At 36.1% G+C, this 19222-nt stretch overlaps 1 protein-coding gene and 1 non-coding gene across 2 annotated transcripts in view; both read right to left on the reverse strand.

Annotated features, from left to right (window-relative positions):
* Positions 1–11626, reverse strand: part of Ranbp9 (RAN binding protein 9) — a 35418-nt gene extending 23792 nt beyond the window's left edge. Inside the window, exons 1-3 of the mRNA XM_055595120.1 lie at positions 11577–11626; positions 10327–10494; positions 5868–5890 (exon numbers count right to left, since the gene is read on the reverse strand). Of these exons, the coding sequence (XP_055451095.1) occupies positions 5868–5890; positions 10327–10494; positions 11577–11625 (240 nt within the window). The 5' untranslated portion in view covers position 11626. The remainder of the gene's footprint in view (positions 1–5867; positions 5891–10326; positions 10495–11576) is intronic.
* On the reverse strand, positions 227–333 carry LOC129667600 (U6 spliceosomal RNA). Its single transcript, XR_008718781.1, has one exon. It is a non-coding gene; the product is annotated as a U6 spliceosomal RNA (small nuclear RNA).
* Positions 11627–19222: the final 7596 nt, after the last annotated feature.

The raw sequence follows: 19222 nt of genomic DNA on the forward strand, positions 1-19222 counted from the left end.
AGTTAAAACGCTTTAAAATTAACATATGGCTCAGGTTTATCTCAGTCTTTATATGAGCTACACATTATTAAAAAACACACATTACAGTTAGTTCATAGAAAGCACCATCTACAATTTATTACAGTCATTACCAGCATACTTGGAAGGGCTGCCTTTATAGAGACAGTGGTAAAAACTTGCTTTAAGCAAGATACTGTCACTGTAGAGATTTTCTTTCTTTGTTTCTAAAACTACGGAACACCTCATAAATTTGTGGGCCATTCTTGCACAAGGGCCATGCTAATAATCTCCACATTGTTCCAATTTTAGTGTGTGTGCTGCCAAAGTGAGCACACTGTGGGGATTCTTAATGCAAAAAAATAAAACCTCAAATGTATGATCTCAAAGGAAGAGACAAAACTAAATATACATAATGAAATACATTCAAATATATCCTAAGATATTAAAGTAGAAAAAATCCAAATGTAAAAGAAGTAGCTTCAAATACAGTTTTTTTTTCCTGTTAGTAATCAACTGCTGCATCAAAAAAGAGATCACATACTAAATGTTCACTAAATGCCAGGTCCACTCCTTAGAATCACCTGAGAGGTTCTTACTGCCTGAGAACCAGAAGTTAGACAGGGTAGCTCTATTACCAACGCGCAAAGATAGACAGGCTACCAATACTAGAACAAGTTACATCTTTATTCCCGTGACACCAAATCCTCCCACACTTTAGATTTGTGCCTTGTTTCTTTGCCTTTATTTGTAGTTACCACAAGTATTTTCACTATAAAACATGGTAAAGATTAAAAAGGGACAATGTGTGTGAAGAAATTTAAAGCAAATTGAGGGTATATTTAAAAAATAACTGTTCAAAAAAGCAACACAAATCGTAAAATAGCACATCAAAATAAAAAGTCTTTATTAGATTATTATGATAAGACAAAGCAGTGCTTCTTTTGGGGGAGATTATGGTTATGTATGTTATACTTTATTACAACAAGTTTCAGGGTGGCCTTGAATTCATTAGAATTCTTCTCTCAACCTTCCAAGCTCTAAGATTACAGGTGTGATCCATCATATCTACTTTAAACCCTTAATAAGCAGCAGAACTAACATATTAAAAAATTTAAATGCAAAGCAGGTCAGACTTTCAATATAGTCTTCTTCATTTCACCAGTTAAAAAACTTGAGACCTGAGACTCAATCCAAAAGCACACAGCTTGTTAACAACATCATGAAAAAGGAGGGGGGGGGGGCTGTCTCTTTACTTCTAGAATGGCAAACTTTTCAGTAAAACCCATCACAGAATTATTAAATACTTTTAAAACAAAAACATGTAAGAAACCAAAGACAATGAAGGCATGAACAAGAAGGTAAGACAATTCTGTAATTTCAGAACAAAATCTACAAGCTTAACGGAGGCTTGGTTTACCATGCAGTTATATGCAATTAGAATACAGATAGATGGAAAATTTCTTTTTCAAAAAATTATCATCCCTGACAGGCAGAGATAAAACACAACTTTAATCCCAGTAGTTGGGAGACAGAGGCAGATGGATCTCTTGAGTTCCAGGCCAGTCTGGCTACAGAGTGAGTTCCAAGAAAGCAGGGCTACATAAAGCCTGTCTTAAAACAAAAAACAAAACAAAAAAACTCAAAAAAATTATCCTCCTTGTCTATTTAGAGACAATAATTTTAAGTCTCTTTCAGAATAGAAAACATACTACTAATATACATATTTAAATTCATATTTAATAATTTAAGTTGTATTCTACTATAAATATTTCTTCAAAATAACAGCAACAATGAAAACAACAAACAAAAACCAAAAGTAAATAATTTATCTGTGGCAACTAGATTTCAAGTCAGCTTGTAGCCTTGGAAGCAGCATTGTTTTAAATGATCAGGGGACTAGAGTAATGGCTCTGCAGTTAAAAGCACTTGTTGCTCTTGCAGAGGACCCAGGTTCAGCTCCCAGCACTGACATAGCAGTTCACAACTGACCGTAACTCCAGTTCCAGGGATCCTATGCCCTTGCAGTCTCTGTAGGTACCAAACAGCCATGTGTTGTGCATATATACATGCAAGCAAAATATTACTACTAATAAAATTAAAAATAAATATTAAATGAGAGCACGTAAGAACAACAAAAGGAATATGCACCAAATTTTAACTCAATTAGTTTGTGTAAAGACATTTCTCAAACAGATGTGAAGGGGGGGGGGGAGTTCTTTTTAAAAAATGTAAGGTTGACTGTCTCTGACATGACTGATTGGCCTGCTCTTTGATCACCTCCCCCTGAGGGAGGAGCAGCCTTAGCAGACCACAGAAGAGACAGTGCAGTCACTCCTGATGAGACCTGATAGACTAGGATCAGAGGGAAGGGGAGGAGGACCACCCCTATCAGTGGACTGGGAGAGGGACACAGGTGGGAAAGGTGGAAGGAGGGGTTGGGAAGGGAGGAGGGGTACAAAGTGAATAAACTGTAATTAATAAAAATAAAAATAATTTTTTAAAAAATGTAAGATCTCTGGGCGACACATGCCTGTAGTGCCAGCAGTTCGGAGGCAGAGGCAGGCTGATTTCTGTAAGTTCAAGGCCAGCCTGGTCTACAGAGTGAACTACAGGATAGCCAAGGCTACACAAAGAAACCCTGTCTCAAAAAAACTGAAAAACCAAAACAAACACAAAACAAAACCTAAGGTCTAAGAGAAACACTCCAAGAGGCTGGGAAAATATCACCATAGGTTCCAGAACAGCTGGGACTACAGAGTAAGACATTGTCTCAAACAAAGAAAAAGATGTAATGCTGTCAGAGCATATAGTCAAGGAAAATTAAGGTTTTTGCAAATATACTCCTCCCGAAGTCCATGCTCCAATTAATTCAAACCACAGATAAGGAGCATATATTTTCTACATAATCCCTTTAAGGGAAAGACTAGCTTTTCCTTTTTTTTCTTGCAGAAGAGAAGTCAGCATGCAGAAGTCCCACAAGACTTTAGACCCCAAAATACTATCAAAGGAAACTTGTAAGAACTACCATCATAGCTACCTTGCTCAGTAACAAGAAAGTTGCCATTGTTTCACTGTAAATGGAAGGGTACCACACAACATCAGAGTGGGACTGAAAACCACTAGAAGCTGACAGAAAACATGTAGTATCTAAAATCAAGTATGCCTTTGATGAATGAGCTTTACCGCACTGGCCAATGAAGAGACAAAGAGAAACACTGCAGCACAGTCCACCCAGTGATGTGCTTTAAAATGCTTAAGCATCAATAAGCAAAACCCCAGCAATAAAACCTTCTAACAGTTACAAATGAATCTTGGGAGTCTTTTTATGGAAGATTCTGCAATGGTTAAGGATGCCATAATTTTACCTACTAGAATTTACCTGCAGGGTCTAGCAGATAGCTTAGTGGGTAAGAGAGCTTGCTGTGAAGGCAGGAGAAACTGAGTTCAAGTCCCCAGCACACATGTAAAAGCTGGGCATGGTTGTGTGTGCCTATAACCTCAGTGTTGGGGACAGAAGCAGGTGGACTGCAGAAGCTCACTGGCTGGAAACCAGCAAGATTCAGGTTCAGTAAGAGCACTAGAGGAAGACGCCTAATGTTTTTCTCCTCTGGCTTCAGTACATGTGTTAATACCACCCCCAATACATGTGATGCTCTCCCATACAAAAGAACTTATTTACAACTGCATACTTTGCCACCCTGCAGGTCACCACCAAAAATGTTCTATTCAAAAGCGAATTCCCTTCACTTACATACTTGCTTAGGAAGCATATGATCACTATAGTAGTTTTCCTCCTTACAGTGTATCAACTTGATTGTTTTCTAGCAAATCATTAACAGTAAAACAATATTCTGCTAAATCTAACTTACTGGTTTTTTTTTTTTTCTACTCACACACCTTTCACCACCAATTATTGCCCTATGTCCCTACTTCCCAAATTATAACCAAGGTTCTCCAAAGTCATCAATAGTCTCTTCCTATCTCTACTGAGTTCATTCCTATCAGACTTTCCCCACTATGCTAAAACTTCCTTGTCATTGTCACCAGGGACCTCTACTCTACTAAATGCAATGGTCAGTTGTGAGCTCTCACGTGCACTGATGCAGTTGATGATTCCTGTAGTTGTTTGAATGAGCAAGGGCCCCCATGAGCTTGGGCATTTGAACACTTGTTCCCAAGTTGTTGATACTGTTTATAGAAGTTTAGGATGAAGTACGTCAATGGGAACAGGCTTTGAGAGCTCATAATCTCTTCTGTTCCAAGTTCTTTCTGCTTCATGTTTGTGAAGATGTGATCTCTCAGACTCCTGCTCCTGCCATTATGCCTGCTGCCAATTTTCCCTGCAGACTCCTGTCCCGTGGAACCACAAGCCAAAACAAGTTCTGCCATAAAATATCTCTGATAGTGAAGTTGTATCACCATCTTAGTAACAGAAAATAAGTAATACAACTCCTTCCCTTGATTCCTATCTTCACCTGGCTTTCAGTATTAACTTTCCTTACCTCACTGATTGCTTCTCAATTTTACTTTGATAGTTCCTTGTTTTCTCCTAAATTACCATGTCTTAGAAATCGGTCTACTTCTCTTCTGTAGAACACTTGCATGTTGTCCACATGCAGTTAACGCCTAAATGCTAATGATCCCAAATTTATGTAGATAATTCTCTTTAATTCCAGTTTGCAAACCAACTGTGTGTGTGACCACATTTGACTCTTACAGCAAACTTAATTACTCACCCTGCCCCTCAAAATGTTCCAACAAATCCTGATGTGATGTCTACCAGGAAGGCTATGGAAGAAGGATTGCTTGAGCAACCAGGGAGTTTAGGGGCAGACAGAGCAACATGGAGAGGTCCCGTCTTTAAATAAATAAATAAATAAATAAAAAAATAAATAAATAAATAAATAAATAAATAAATGAATGAATGAATGAATGAGTGCTAGGCTGTAACTCAGTGCTAAAGTTTTTACCTACCATCACAAGAATCTGGAGTTTGAACTTTAGACACAAAATAATAAGCAAACAAAGAAAAGTGTTCTGCTTATCACTAAAAAATCCTGTCTCCATTGTCAACTCATTCCTTAAAGTCAAGTCCTCTTCCTTAAAAAAAAAAAAAAAAAAAACTGAACTCTAGTTCTCTGTAAGAACAATACATGTTCTTAACTGACGAACCATCTCTTCAACCTCCAAATCCAGTATTGGACTCTGCCTGACCACTTTTCTCCCTGCTGTCTGAAATACTCTAGAAACATACATACTGTACCTATCCACTGACTTCCTTGGTCAAAAGTTTTGGCTCCATTCCAAGTCTGAGGAAAGTGGGCAACTTCTACAACTCTGTCTTGCCTTTAGCATGCCCTAGTTCTCTCCAAAGTATATAAACTCCTTCAAAATATCACAATTCACTATTTTTCATGTGCTTATTCTTTAATTTCCTTACCTTAGAAACTACTCTCAACCCAACTCCAGAAATCTTTAGTGGCTGCCAAATAACAGCAAAAGCATAGGACCTCATGCAGCAGGTCTCAAACACAACTTAGGAGAATGAACAGCTGTAACTGTACAATCCTTTGATGAAGAGCTCAAACATAACCAAGAAACATACTTTAAATGAACGCACTGTAACAGGAGTTCTTTAGGGCTGGGGGCACAGCTCAGTGTAGAGGGGTGTTTATTATAAGGGAGGCTGCAGGACCAATTCACAAGCAAGCAGAAAGGGTATTTCAGGTAATCTTCCTTGTACTGTCAACAGGAAGCAGTGTACATGCACTTAGGATGAGTGAGACTGCTCTACATGTCTAGTTCTAGTTTCTCTACTTTTTTTTTAGTTAAAAATGAAAATCATCTTTCAAAAAATTATGTCTTACCGGTAAGTCGGTGAAAGCAATACCTAAAAAGAAAAAAGAAAGGTATTAGTGGCTTTTTTTCTCTCTCCCAAAGGCAGGTAATAACAAAAAGCTGAATATCTAACTAAAGCAGAGAGGCTAGCTAAAGAAGAAAAAGTGAATGAAAAGCCTAATTTTTCTCCATGACACTAACATCTGCCTGCCTGAATGCCGTCCTAACTAGTGATCATCAGTCTTCCTGGTCATGCACACATTTTATGGGATACTGGCATTAACTCTAGAGTTTTAAATGATCCTAAGAAAACCTTCAGAGCTATATGAATGAGACCACTGGTTGCAACAGTGTCAGATTTGATTTCACCCAAAAGCTATATTACCACCTCCTTACTAAATATTGGTCTAGATTTAGTTTTTGTAAAAATTTAGATTGGAGCTCAGCATTATAGTGCATGCCTGTAATTCCAGCACTCAGAAGACAGAGGCAAGATGATTAAAGTCATTCTTAGGAACACAGAAAATTCAAACTGAGCTTGTGGTACAAGAGACTCTGTCTCCAAAAAACAAAAATAAATAAAAACCACTTTAGGTAATCTTTCTATATATTTTTAAGTGCACAAAAGCAAGTATTGTACTTATTTCTAAAAAAAAAAAAAAAAATTTCTTGACAGGACATGGTAGTTAATGCATGCCTATTATTCTAGCACTCAGGAAACTGAGGTATAAGGACTTCACTCTGAAGCCAGTCTGGGCTATATGCTGACACCTTATCTCAAAAACTGATCAAATCAAAACAAATCCATTCCTTCTTGAAGGATGGAGGGTGTTCCTGAATGCCCCAACAGAAATTTCACATAGCCATGTACCAAATACAACTGTAACACTGCTAACAACATAACTACCCTGGAATTCTTAACTAAAAGTAATATAACAAACGAGGCATGTATTTTCTATAGTATCTCACTGTCCCATTTAAAAAGATTAACACCTCAAGCAGGGGTTGATACAACTGTCTCTACACACACTGGAAGCATACAAACAACCCTAGCACTTCTCTTATTTTGAGAAGCATTTAAAATATAAGAGCATCTAGTACTATCTTGTGCCAACAGAAAAACCAACACAACTATAAGATATCTGACTCTAATTATTAAAATAATAAAGTTAAAAAAGATACAGTGAATATAAATATCATAGACTGAACAACTCTAAGTTGAAAAACCAAACTCTAAAACCAATGATGCTATTAGTTTCAAGTTCTACCTCAAACCATGTGATAGGTCATTACATAAGGCATAAAATTACTTTCAGGCTGTGTCTGTAAGGCATATATGAAACCTGAATAAATTTCCTATTTACACTTGGATTCCATCCTGGAGGTATCTCATTATGTGTATGTGTGTATGTGGTACACACAAATATCCTACAATACAAATCTTAAATGTTTCTGGTCCTAAGCATTTTCAGATAAAAAAATATTTGGCTTGTGATATATTTTTAATGTAATGATAATGCTTTTTGAGATTGGTAAAGCCGTTCTTATGATTTTTTTCCAACCAGTAAATTGTGTTCATCTGTCAAAAGGAAAGGAAAGCCAAATGTTTTCTGTTTGTAATTCCATACAAAATATTCTGACTATACTTAGTTTCATTTATTGGGAGCCAAATATAAAAACTTACTCCAAATTTGTCAGAAAATACAAAAATAAAAACATGAGAAAAAATAAGAGACCATTTTAATAAGACATGACTATGTGATTTATAACATTTTTTGTAATGTAGCCTAATTATTTTTCTCAAAGACATGTATTTATAATAAGTCTGTCTAAATTTACATTGTTTTACCAAAAATTCTTGTCAGTAACTACTAAAAGTTTCTGGTCTTTATTAAGAATGCTAATAAAAACATCCAGATTAGCTCTAGAGATCAACACTTTTGGACACTTGTCAAGTAAGCATCACAACCTGTGGTTCAGGCCACAAAACACTGCCTAGCAATGAAGCCAGTAAAACTATTCAAACTTCACTTTCTCAATTTCCTGACTTGTCAAGAAGCTTTCTGCAATGTTATTTTCAGGTAACAAATGATGTCTGATAAAAAATATATTAAAAATTCAAGTTAATTCAGTTCTGTACTTCAATGCCTCTTTTATTTTTCCAAATTAAAAAAAAAAAAAAAAAACCCTCTCCATTTTTCTTTATAGTACATGCCTGCACAATTTTGAAAACTCTGCTTGGACAGAAACAAAACTGCCAGCCTTATTGTAGAAATATTCCTATATACACGCCCATGGGAAGAGGCAAGAATAGCAGCTGAGTAGCATTTTATCTTCTAGATTCTAGAGTCCAGACTAAAAGCATGAAGACCGGGGACAACTAGCTTCCTGCTTTTCTGATAACAGTCGGTCACCACTATTCAACTCTACCACTTCTTGCCCCAGGAAAACAACCATAGAAAATCTGTAAATGAATAGACAGGTGCGGCTGTGCTCTGAAGGAGTTTTGGCTGTCGCTCCTATAGAAACCCTGTTCACAGGGATAGCTTCTGCTAACCAGGGTGATCTCTGCAGCCCTGACACCCAGCCTAGGGCCTCCAGATAGAGGTACCTAGCATCTGTAACTTTTCAGGTTATCATTTTAGCTTTCTGTGATGAGTTTACTGGGGCAGGTGTTATAGTTACTTTGTTTTTATAAACTTAGAAATGTTCAGTGAGTTGCCAAAGGTCACATGGCAAAAAAGACAAAAAAAAAAAAAAAAAAAAAAATCAAACCCCACCAAGACTGACTGAAGGACTCTGAGCACTATTATACTACCTACAAGCTCAATATTTTTCGGATGTATCAATACCACCAAACATTTCTAATTTATACAAAACTATATAGTCAGACCCTGACCCTGAACTCCATCATTATGAGCCCTTTTCTTAAGCATCTTACCTCTTAAAATGGCTTTCTTATTCAATGAAAAGGCTTGATTTAAATGTTTGTGAAAATCTAGTATGAAAAAAAAAATCTCATCACCTGTGATCTTCCCATCTCCCAAAATAAAATTTCTTCTCTGAAAAGTTTAAAAAACTAGTGTTAAAAAGACTAATCACGGTTTTCTAAAAATGTCTTGTTTTGCATCTTTTGAGCTGTCAAACTAGAAGCAATCTTCCCTTAAGTTTAACCTCTTAAAACATTTTAACAGCCAGTACAAAGACTAGTATCAACTAACTACTTTGCATATAATCTATATGGGATCATTAACATGACACACGGATGAGAATAAGACTTTTTTTTTCAGACTTATAACAATTTAATTCACACAAAAGAGAAGAGTTTCAGAATTTAAAAAAAAAATCTAAGTGAAAATATTAAGCCAGACAGAAATGCAAAGACTTTACATGCGACTGTGCCGAGGCACTACAAACACCTGCTGCAATGCAAAATGAAACTTAGAGAATTTTCTTCTATGCAATGAAGCACAAACATTTGTCATTTCTGAAATTCCATTACATAGACAAGCAGACTGCTTACAGGCTAACTTTCAAAACACTATTCAGAAGTAAAGCAGTTTCTGCCCTCTAATTATTTTTGCTTCTATTCACCTGAGTCCATTATAAATAATCTGTTATAAGCATGTAATTTCCCCAAAAGTAAAAATGTGAGGTTTTAAAAAACATTAGTCTTACTACCTTTTATACTTCTTGCAATTTAAAAATAAAAGTGGGCTAGAGAGATGGCTCAGCAGCTAAGAACTCTGACTACTCTTCCAGAAGACCCAAATTCAGTTCTACCAGTAACTCCAGCTTCAGCAGATCCCACATCTTCTTCTGGCCTCTTCCAGCACCCACACATATATGGCATACATTCACACAAACATGTCTATGTGTACATACAAATAAAATAAAAATACATCTTTACAACACACAAAGCTAACTAACAAGCATATGCACGTTCAGCTAAAGCCTTTAGTTCTTACTTCCTTACACTGTGTCTTTGTGCTAACGGATTTTTTGCCCACGTCTTTTATTTCTGTTATTCATCCTGGGCCACAGACTTGTCTCAGACATCATCCTTCAGCAAAAACCATCAGCACGTCTAACTGTTAAGTATGTCCATCCGTTCTTTTACTAGAAATATTGAAATACGCATTCCCTTTAACTGTCACCCGCACTCTTCCTAGAACTGATTTAAGTTGTATTAGAGAATTGAATAACTAGTAAAGTACACCCTCCCCCCAAGCCAAACCTAGCATTTCTATCACTAGAATGAATGGCTCAGTACTAGGTAGTACTTATAGTATTACTAATATTCTAGTATTACTTCTGTACATAAATTAGCCTTCACAGGATACAAATTTTATCACTTCCTTAACACCCACATGGACAGATAAAAGGCATCTGTCCATTAAACAAAATCACATAATAAACACAACCATCATGCATTAGTAAAATAATTACAGTATTGGGCTATTTTGTTTCAATACAACATCTCAGTACCTAAACTATGTCCATTCTTCGTGTAAAAGCAGGTATTGTTGATAAGATTAACACAACAGCCAATGACATCACCAGTTGTAAAAGTTGGTCCATACGGTTGTCCAGTTCCAGAAGAACAAAATGAATGTCCATCATCCCCATGGTAACCATATGAATGTTTATCCCAACCTGGAGAGATAGGTTCAGTATATTTACAATGAAGAACAAGGCTCCTCAGAAGTCATTTACTCACTTAACATTGTAAGATAAGCCAGAAGAGCACAACAGATAATATACAAATAAAAATCTCCAAATGTATATCCACATTCTCAACAACTACACTATACAGTGATTTTAGCATTAAAATGCTGTCTACAACATTAAGGAAAATAAATTCACCACCCAGAACACACACTTAAAAAAGTACTGAAGAGAAAGGATTCCTACCAGGAACACGAACATCAACACAGCAATCATGCAGGACATTTTTCCATGTATTACTTCTTTAGTTAATATAGCAAAGAAATTTTGCTTTAATTTGAATAACACATACTTTGATGAAAATAGATTATAAAAAAGGCATGTAATTTGTAGTATTTTTTATACTCAACTACATACATTCTTATTTATCATAATTAAGACCCCACTTATACCCTCATAACTTTTAGCAAAACTGCACAATGTGTCAGTACAGCAAGCTACACATGAATACAAGTAGATGGCAGTGACACTGGGTTGATGTGTTCCCATCACAATGTATTTCCTGGAGTTCCGTATAGGTCAGTTTTCATTTTATAGAAAAAAAATAAATCTGCTACTACTGATTTTTAACATCAGGAAATAGAATCAATTCCTTCTGCTAGCTGGTTCTCGCACAGTATTCTACATTGTCCACACACTCCTGAGCTCACTTGTATCATCTGTCCATAGTCTCACAAGGTCATACAACTAACATGGGTTATAGGCTGGGATGTGGCAACAGAACCAGGGACGATAAAATGTTTCAAGTGGCTGGTACAAGTACATAAAATTAAAAAGGACAAAACAAACAGGAAAATAAAGCATAGGTTTTATGGTATGTAAGTTCTACAGAGGAACATGAAATTTAAATACATTAAAACCCACTCAACTTCCACTCAGAATGCATAATATGAGTGATCAAAATTTAAGAAGTTATCTTTCAGCTATTTCAATTACTTGAAAGGTTTAAGCAGAAATGTCAGTCCTAAATGTCAGGCTCTAACAATACTGTAATTCACTTGCAAGTGTACCTGGTAGTCTATTCATGTTCACACCTTGAGCAGAAAGACCAATTCCCATGTAGCTGTTGGAGAACAAAGGAAAGGAAATGCAGGTTATTACAGTCAGATATGGACAAATCACTAAACACTCTAAAAAAACATAATCAGAACCAAGTCCAAACTGAGGCTCCTAAGGTAGCCACAGAAATGTTATTATAGTGCAACAAAGAGCACTATTAACCATCAATAAAACCTAGATTACCAATAAACTATAGTAATCACTCATAAATACATTTAAAATATTAGTAAGAGCTGGAAAGATGGCTCAGTGGCAAGCCTAATAACCTGAGTTTAATCCTCGGGATCCACATAGTGGAAGGAGAGAACTGCCTTTCACAAATCTTCCTCTGACCTCCATACACACAAAATATCAATACTACATTCTACGTGCCAATAAGGAAATCTGAGAGATCTCAAATAACCTCACAGTATACCTTAGGGCTCTGAAAAACACAAAAACAAGAAAAACCTACCATCGGTAGATGAAAAGAAACAAAATCAGGACAGAAATTAATGAAATAGAAACAAATAATGATTATATTATTAATAACACCAAGTTAGTTCTTTGGAAAGATTAAGAACAAAAAACCCTTGGCCAAACTAACCAAAAGAAAAAAAGAACCAATTTAAAAACTTAGAGATGAAAAGGAAGCCTGTACAACAATCTAGTTAGTTAGGAAAATTGCAAAGACATACCTTAAAAACATTATAGACAGTCCACTAAGTTAAAAAATCTTTAAAAAAAAAAAAATGAAATAATTTTGGTATGACCTACCAAAATTAAACCAAAAGGAGCTGAATACTTCAAAGGAATCTATAACAAGTAGTGAGACAAAAACAGCAATTAAAAAAAAATCTCCCACAGCCAGTGAGCTGGCTCAACAGGTGTTGGTTCTGAGACTCACATAATGGAACAAAGAGCTAACTCTTCACAAACTATTCTCTAACCATCACATACCACCCCTGTAAATACATGTCATAAGTTTAGTTAAATAAAACACAAAAACAAACACCCAACTAGTCAAAGTCCAAGTCCAAATACATTGACTCTCTTCCATAAAATAGGAAGAGACAGACACTACCAAATTATTTTTATAAAGCCAGTATTAATTCTGATACTAGGACCAGATTAGGACATTAAAAAAAGCAAAACTATACACCAATCTCTCTGATGGACATATGTGATGGTTTGAAGAAGAACAGCCCCCCTAGGCATATATATTTGAATGCTTTGTCACAAGGGAGTGAATAATTTGAAAGGATTAGAAGGATTGGAGGTAAGGCCTTGTTGGAGGAAGTGTGTCACTGGGGGAGGAGGGCTTTGAGATTTCAAAGGCCCATGCAGGCCCAGTCTCTCTCTCTCTACCTGCCTGCTTGCAGATCAGGATGTAAAGCTCTTAGCTACTTCTCCAGCACAATAGGTGCCACCATAATTCTCGCTGTGAGGACAATGGATCAACCTCAGAAATCATAAGCAAATACTTTCTTTTATAAGAGATGCCTTGGTCATGATGTCTCTTCACAGCAACAGAACAGTAACCAAGATGACAAAGGTTAAAACAAACAAGAAAAACTTAGCAAAACATCTGCAAACTAAATTTGAGAAAACACCAAAAGATATCATTCACCATGATCAAGCTGACTTAATTCCAGAGACAAAGGGATGGTTGTTTATAATAAACATTACAGATTATATAAATCGACAGGGATAGAAATTACATGGTCATCTCCCCAAAAAACACAGAAAAGGTTTTTGAAAGTGTTTCATGATAAAAGTCTTGAAGACACTGGGAATATAACACAGTAAACATTATATGCTATAGGCAAGACTCAAAAGCATTTCCACTAAAACCAGGAGCAAGACAAGGCTGCCCTTTTTTCAACTCACTCTTATTCAATATGACAGTGCAAGTCTTAGCTACCGCAGTAAGACAAAAATTGAATAAAATGGAATAAAAGGAAAGAAGTCAATCTATTCTTATTTGCAGAGGATATAATTCTACAGTTGAGACCCTAAAGACTCCACCAGAAAACTGTCAGAAGTATAAACTCTGAAAAATGGCAAGATAAAAAAAAAAAAACTAACATACAAAACCCAGTAGCCTTCATATATATACCAATGGTATGCTAAGAAAGCTATCAGAGAAAGAATCCCATTCACAACTGCAGTGAAAACACACACACACACACACACACACACACACACACACACACACCTTGAAAAAAACCAATGCAATGTCACTGGTCACCTCAAGCTCCTGCTGCCATGACTCCTCCACCAGGAGGGGCCATAACCTTAAACTGTGAACTAAAACCCTCTCTTCCTTAAATGGCTTTTGCCATACATTTTGTCCTAGCAACGTGTAAAGTAACTAAGACAGACATACAATAATGCTGTATGTTTTCACTATACCTAAGTTCAAGTTACATTACGAGCTTTAATAATGCAGCAGTTGGTACTAACAAAAACAAAACAAACACACAACAACAAAAACCAGACACACAGATCAATGCAATAGACAGAAGATCCAGATAAAAATTCATATAGCTACAACCACCTTGTTTTTCTTGTTTTGTTTTGTCTGTATGTTTTTACAAAGATGCCAAAAATACTAAAGGGAGAAGAGGTAGCCTCTTTAACAAATGGCCTTTAGTAAACTGGATGTCTATCTATAGAAGAGTACGACTTGATGCTTATTTTCACCATGAACAAAAGTCAACCCCAAATATAACATAAGACTGGAAACTCTGAAACTGCTTGAGGAAAAAGTAGATAAAACACTCCAGGCTTGGGCAAGGACTTTTTGAACCGCACTGTAGTCGTTTGGGAAATCAGGCCAACAAATAGACAAATGGGACCTCATGAAATTAAAAAAAAAAAAAAAAAGTTTCCAAACAACAAAGAAAACCGTTAACCAAGCAGTCTACAGAATGAATCTGAATCGTTGCCAGCTATACATCAACAGATTACTATCTAGAATATACCAAGACTAAAAACACATTAAGATAAAGAATCAAATAAAAAATAATGTGCTATATAACTGAAGAGAGTTCTGAAAAATAAACACAAAAAAAACACAATAAATACTTTTAGAAAGTGTTCAAAATTCTTAGTCATCAGAGTAATGGAAAAAAATCAAAGCTACTCTAGTGAGTCTATTCTTTCACTCAGAATGCTTACTGAAGGCAAATGGCATCTTCCTCTATATTTTGAGACAGGGTCACTGAATTTGCCATGTTAGCTCTAGTGGTTGGACAGGAGTGACAGACCAAAGTGTCTAGGTGGGTACTGGGGATCTCAACTCAAGCCTTCATGCTCATAGGGCAATAACTTTACCACTGAGCTATGTCAACAGCCTGGGGGACGTGTTCTTCAGTGATACAGCATAACTGCATTAGCACTGAACACTGAGGATGGCTGTAAGAGCATCATTATCCCTAGGCAGGTGGTCCTAGGTTATACAAGAAGGCTAGATAAGCATGAGCTTGAGGTGAGCGAGCCAGCAAGCAACATTCCCCATCGGTCTTGCCCTCAACAGTGTTTCTCAAGTTGTTTTTTTGTCAGAGTACTCAATAACACAACAAACTAGAACACTTATCTTAAAAGAGTTACCTTCTACTATGTATTTCTCTTGTGGAGATTATTTTCTTCTAATTCTATAAATTAAGAGCCTAGAATCCCTTGTTTTGATGGACTGTCAGTTTGCTCTGTTTTATAGAACCCCCAAGGTATATTTTTTAGTATAATCTTATTAACAATTTCAAATATTTTACATAAATTTGATATTTTATCCAAGTAAGAATTCATATCCCATTTTTGGGGATTCTGAAATTTCACCATGTCCTTTTGGAAACATTTTGTTACTTAACATTCCTCCTATGAGTTCCTCTATACTTTTTGAGAAACCGTAATCTTAAATGGCTGCTTTAGAGAGGATGAAAGATTTCAGTGGCATATATTAATTCTATGTGAGTTTCATTAAAACACATTCATATGTGCATATTTATTTGATGGTGTGCTATCTGCCTGACCCTTCGTCTTGCTCTACCTGCTGATCTCCTTCCTCACTCCAACCAGTCCTCTCTTCTACTCTTTCATCCTTTTGAGTTTACTTTGAGTTTAAAGGTTGCTGACTAAGACACTCCCACAGACCTGTTCACAAGTTAATCTGATTTAGGCAATTCTAACCCCCGATGACTCTAGACTTTATCAAGCTGACAATAAAGGCTTTTTAGGACAATACACAATTTTCATAAGCTTATAAACACCAATAGAAGCTGAGAAGGTTTAAAACAGAAGTGCAAAAAACCAAAACAGCAAACTGAATCCAATTTGTAAAAGTTTAAGTTGACTACAATTGTATTGCAATTTTAAGTCATTTGATAATGTTCAGCCACCATTCCTCACAAAACATCCGGTGAAGTAATAAAATGAAATTACTTAAATATGATACTTTTCCCCCAACTCTAATACAACCCCTACAAAACAATAACTGTTACACAACAGTGAAGCCATTTCCATGACAAACAGGAACAATGAGCTGCTTATAACTGTTAAACATTGTTTTTGGAGGTCTTAGAAAACTTAATATAAAACAAAAAATAACCAGTAAACATAAAACAATGTATTCATTTGTAATTATATGCACACAACACCACAGAAACATTCAAAGCATTTAAAATTAGGTATTTTAGAAGAGTAACTGGATATGTGTGTGATATATACATACATACATACATACATATATATATATATATATATATATATATATACACACACACACACACACATACATACATACATATATATTGGTTTGTTTTTTGTTGTTATTGTTGTTTTCGAGACAGGGTTTCTCTGTGTAGCCTTGGCTATCCTGGACTCACTTTGTAGACCAGGCTGGCCTCCAACTCATAGAGATCCACCTGCCTCTGCCTCCCTGTGTGCTAGGATTTCAGGCATGTACCATCACGTCCAGCAAGTAACTGGATATCAAGAAAATCAATTTTGACTTCCAGCAATAGCCAGTTGAGAATAGGAGCAATGTATGCTGAAACTTCAAAATGATGGGATAAAGTTTTCTAGCAAACCTCAAAAACAATATAGCAAATCTATAAGCACAATGTGTATCTAGATAACTTGACAACATACAATTAATTGTCTTTCTAGAACAGTGGTTCACAAACTTCCTAATACTGTAACCTTTTCATACAGTTCATGTTGTGGTGACCCCCAATCATAAAATTATTTTCACTGCTACCCCGTAACTGTATTTTTCCTGTTATCCATCATAACAGTAGGAGACGCCAGTGAAAGGGTCTGACCCCTCCCCCCAAAAGGGGTTCTGATCCACAGGTTGAGAACAGTTGTTCCAAAAGTTGTACATACACTTACTACATTTCAAGACACATTCCAAATCAATTTCTTAAACAAGAAAACAATGATTTTAAAGTTTACATATACATATATCGAACTCAGGTAAATAGCAGGCCATCTCCCATTAACAACTTATGGTCAATGAAATACCCAAGAATATTACCAGTAAGAGCCTACTGTGAATGAGGCAAGGGACAAGGCAGAAGAAATGACTGTAGGGTGGCTATAGACTGGCAAGAAAGCCCAGCACCTTGTACCTTTGTGATGTAGCAGCTACAGCCCAAGCTCATTGGGAAAATACAGTCTGGGACCACCTGTACTCACGCACAGGTACCCACAAATTCCTTAGAAGAAACAAAGCCTCACAAAGCTCCACAGCAGGGTGACCAGGTTTGCTTTTCACTGCTGTAACAAACACTATGCCCAAAACCAACCTGAGGCAGAAAGGGTTTATTTCACATCACACTTTAGGTAGCACTCCATTACAAAGAAGAGTTAGAGCAAGAACTCAAGCAGAGGACATGGAGGAATGCTGCTCTCCTATGGCTTACTCAGTCTACTTTCTCATATTCTCCAGAACCACCTGCTCTGGGGTGGTAGCACTCCAAGTCGGAATAAGCCAGGTAGGCCCTCCCACATAAATTTTTAATAATGGTAATTAATAAAATGCCCAAAAGACTTCTCTATGGGACAACTGATAGAGGTAATCCCTCAATTCAGTTTCCTTCTTCCCAAGTGGCTCTATTCCCAAAACAACTGAAGCATGAGGCATTCACTAAGCTTATTGCTTAATGACAAAGACTGGGCCAAGCCTCCCTCATGCTAGAAGAAAGCTAAGAAAAACAGGATATCACCTCTTAACCTGACCTTACTACATACTAGAATATAAGAGAAATCTGCACAAAGATCTAAACCAGTTATCAATGGATCAGTCATAAATTAGCAAAACTCTCCAAATTATCCTGAGGCAAGACCTAGAAACTCCAAAGGGAACTCTAGACCAATGGTTCTCAACCTGTAGTTCACAACACCTTTGAATGACCCTTTCACAGGGGTTTCTTATCAGATATTTACATTACAATTAATAACAGTAACAAATTACAGTTATGAAGTAGCAGCAAAATATTTTTATGGCTGGGAGCCATCCCAACATAAGGAACTATATAAAAAGGTCACAGCATTAGGAAAGTTGAGAACCACTGTGCTAGACTGGGGTCCAAGGAGTTGGGACAGCATAAACTGTAATAAATTAAATAAAAATGCCAATCCATATAGAAGAGAAAGATAAATATTAAACTTCCTAATCAAAATGAGGTTGCGAAATCCTAAAATATAAAACAAAATTAACAGCACCAAGAATTCATTCTGGATGATGCTTGTCAATGGACAGCATTATTTAATTGCTGATTCATTAGTGTGGAGTAAGACAGCATACATATATAGGTCAGAGAAAAACTTTTACACAACTAGTTCTCTCTCCTCCACTTTAAGTGGGTTCAAGGGATCCAACTCAAGTTGTCAGTCTTGCACAGTGCTTTTTATTCACTGACCTCTGACCCACCTCATGAAGCTGGCAGCACCTTATTTTTGTTAATAAGTTGGTATTTTTATATAAAAGAATCATAATCACTTAAAAAAAACAAGTTCATTTATCTAGTAATTTTCCAGAGTGAAAAAAGTGTACTGTTAAATTGAAAATGAATACCATATAAAGCTAAACATTAATTTACATTTGAGATACATTGAGAAAATCAATGAAAGACACAATGTAAAAAGCTACCAGGGAGAAGAGGCACCAATCAACAAGTGACATGTGTTACCTGACATCCACTCTCAACAACTCATGACAAAAAACTAATGGTGGGCACAGGTCCAAGTACTGATGCTAATAACTGCCAGATTCAAACTCTAATACCCAAAGAAAGCAGTAAGAATAAGAAAGGTATCAAGGCATATTAAAAACTCATCATTTATTAACCATAGACTCTTACCTAAAAATGTTTTAAGGAAGTATTTCAGAAGAAACAGATGAATGAATGGCCAAGGCAACCATCAACACAAAAAAAGAAAACACATCAATAAAATAATATTAAATGTTGAGGTTTTAAAATCTATTATTCAAACAGGAAAATATGGTCTGATCCATCTTCCATCCAAAGAAAAACAAAGAGAAAAAGAAAAACAATCTCCAAAACTTGAAAAGACAAAAAACAAAAACAAAAACAAAAAAAAAAAAAAAAAA

Source organism: Psammomys obesus, unplaced genomic scaffold, assembly GCF_907164565.1.
Source record: "Psammomys obesus unplaced genomic scaffold, mPsaObe1.curated_primary_1811, whole genome shotgun sequence".
Classification (NCBI taxonomy): domain Eukaryota; kingdom Metazoa; phylum Chordata; class Mammalia; order Rodentia; family Muridae; genus Psammomys; species Psammomys obesus.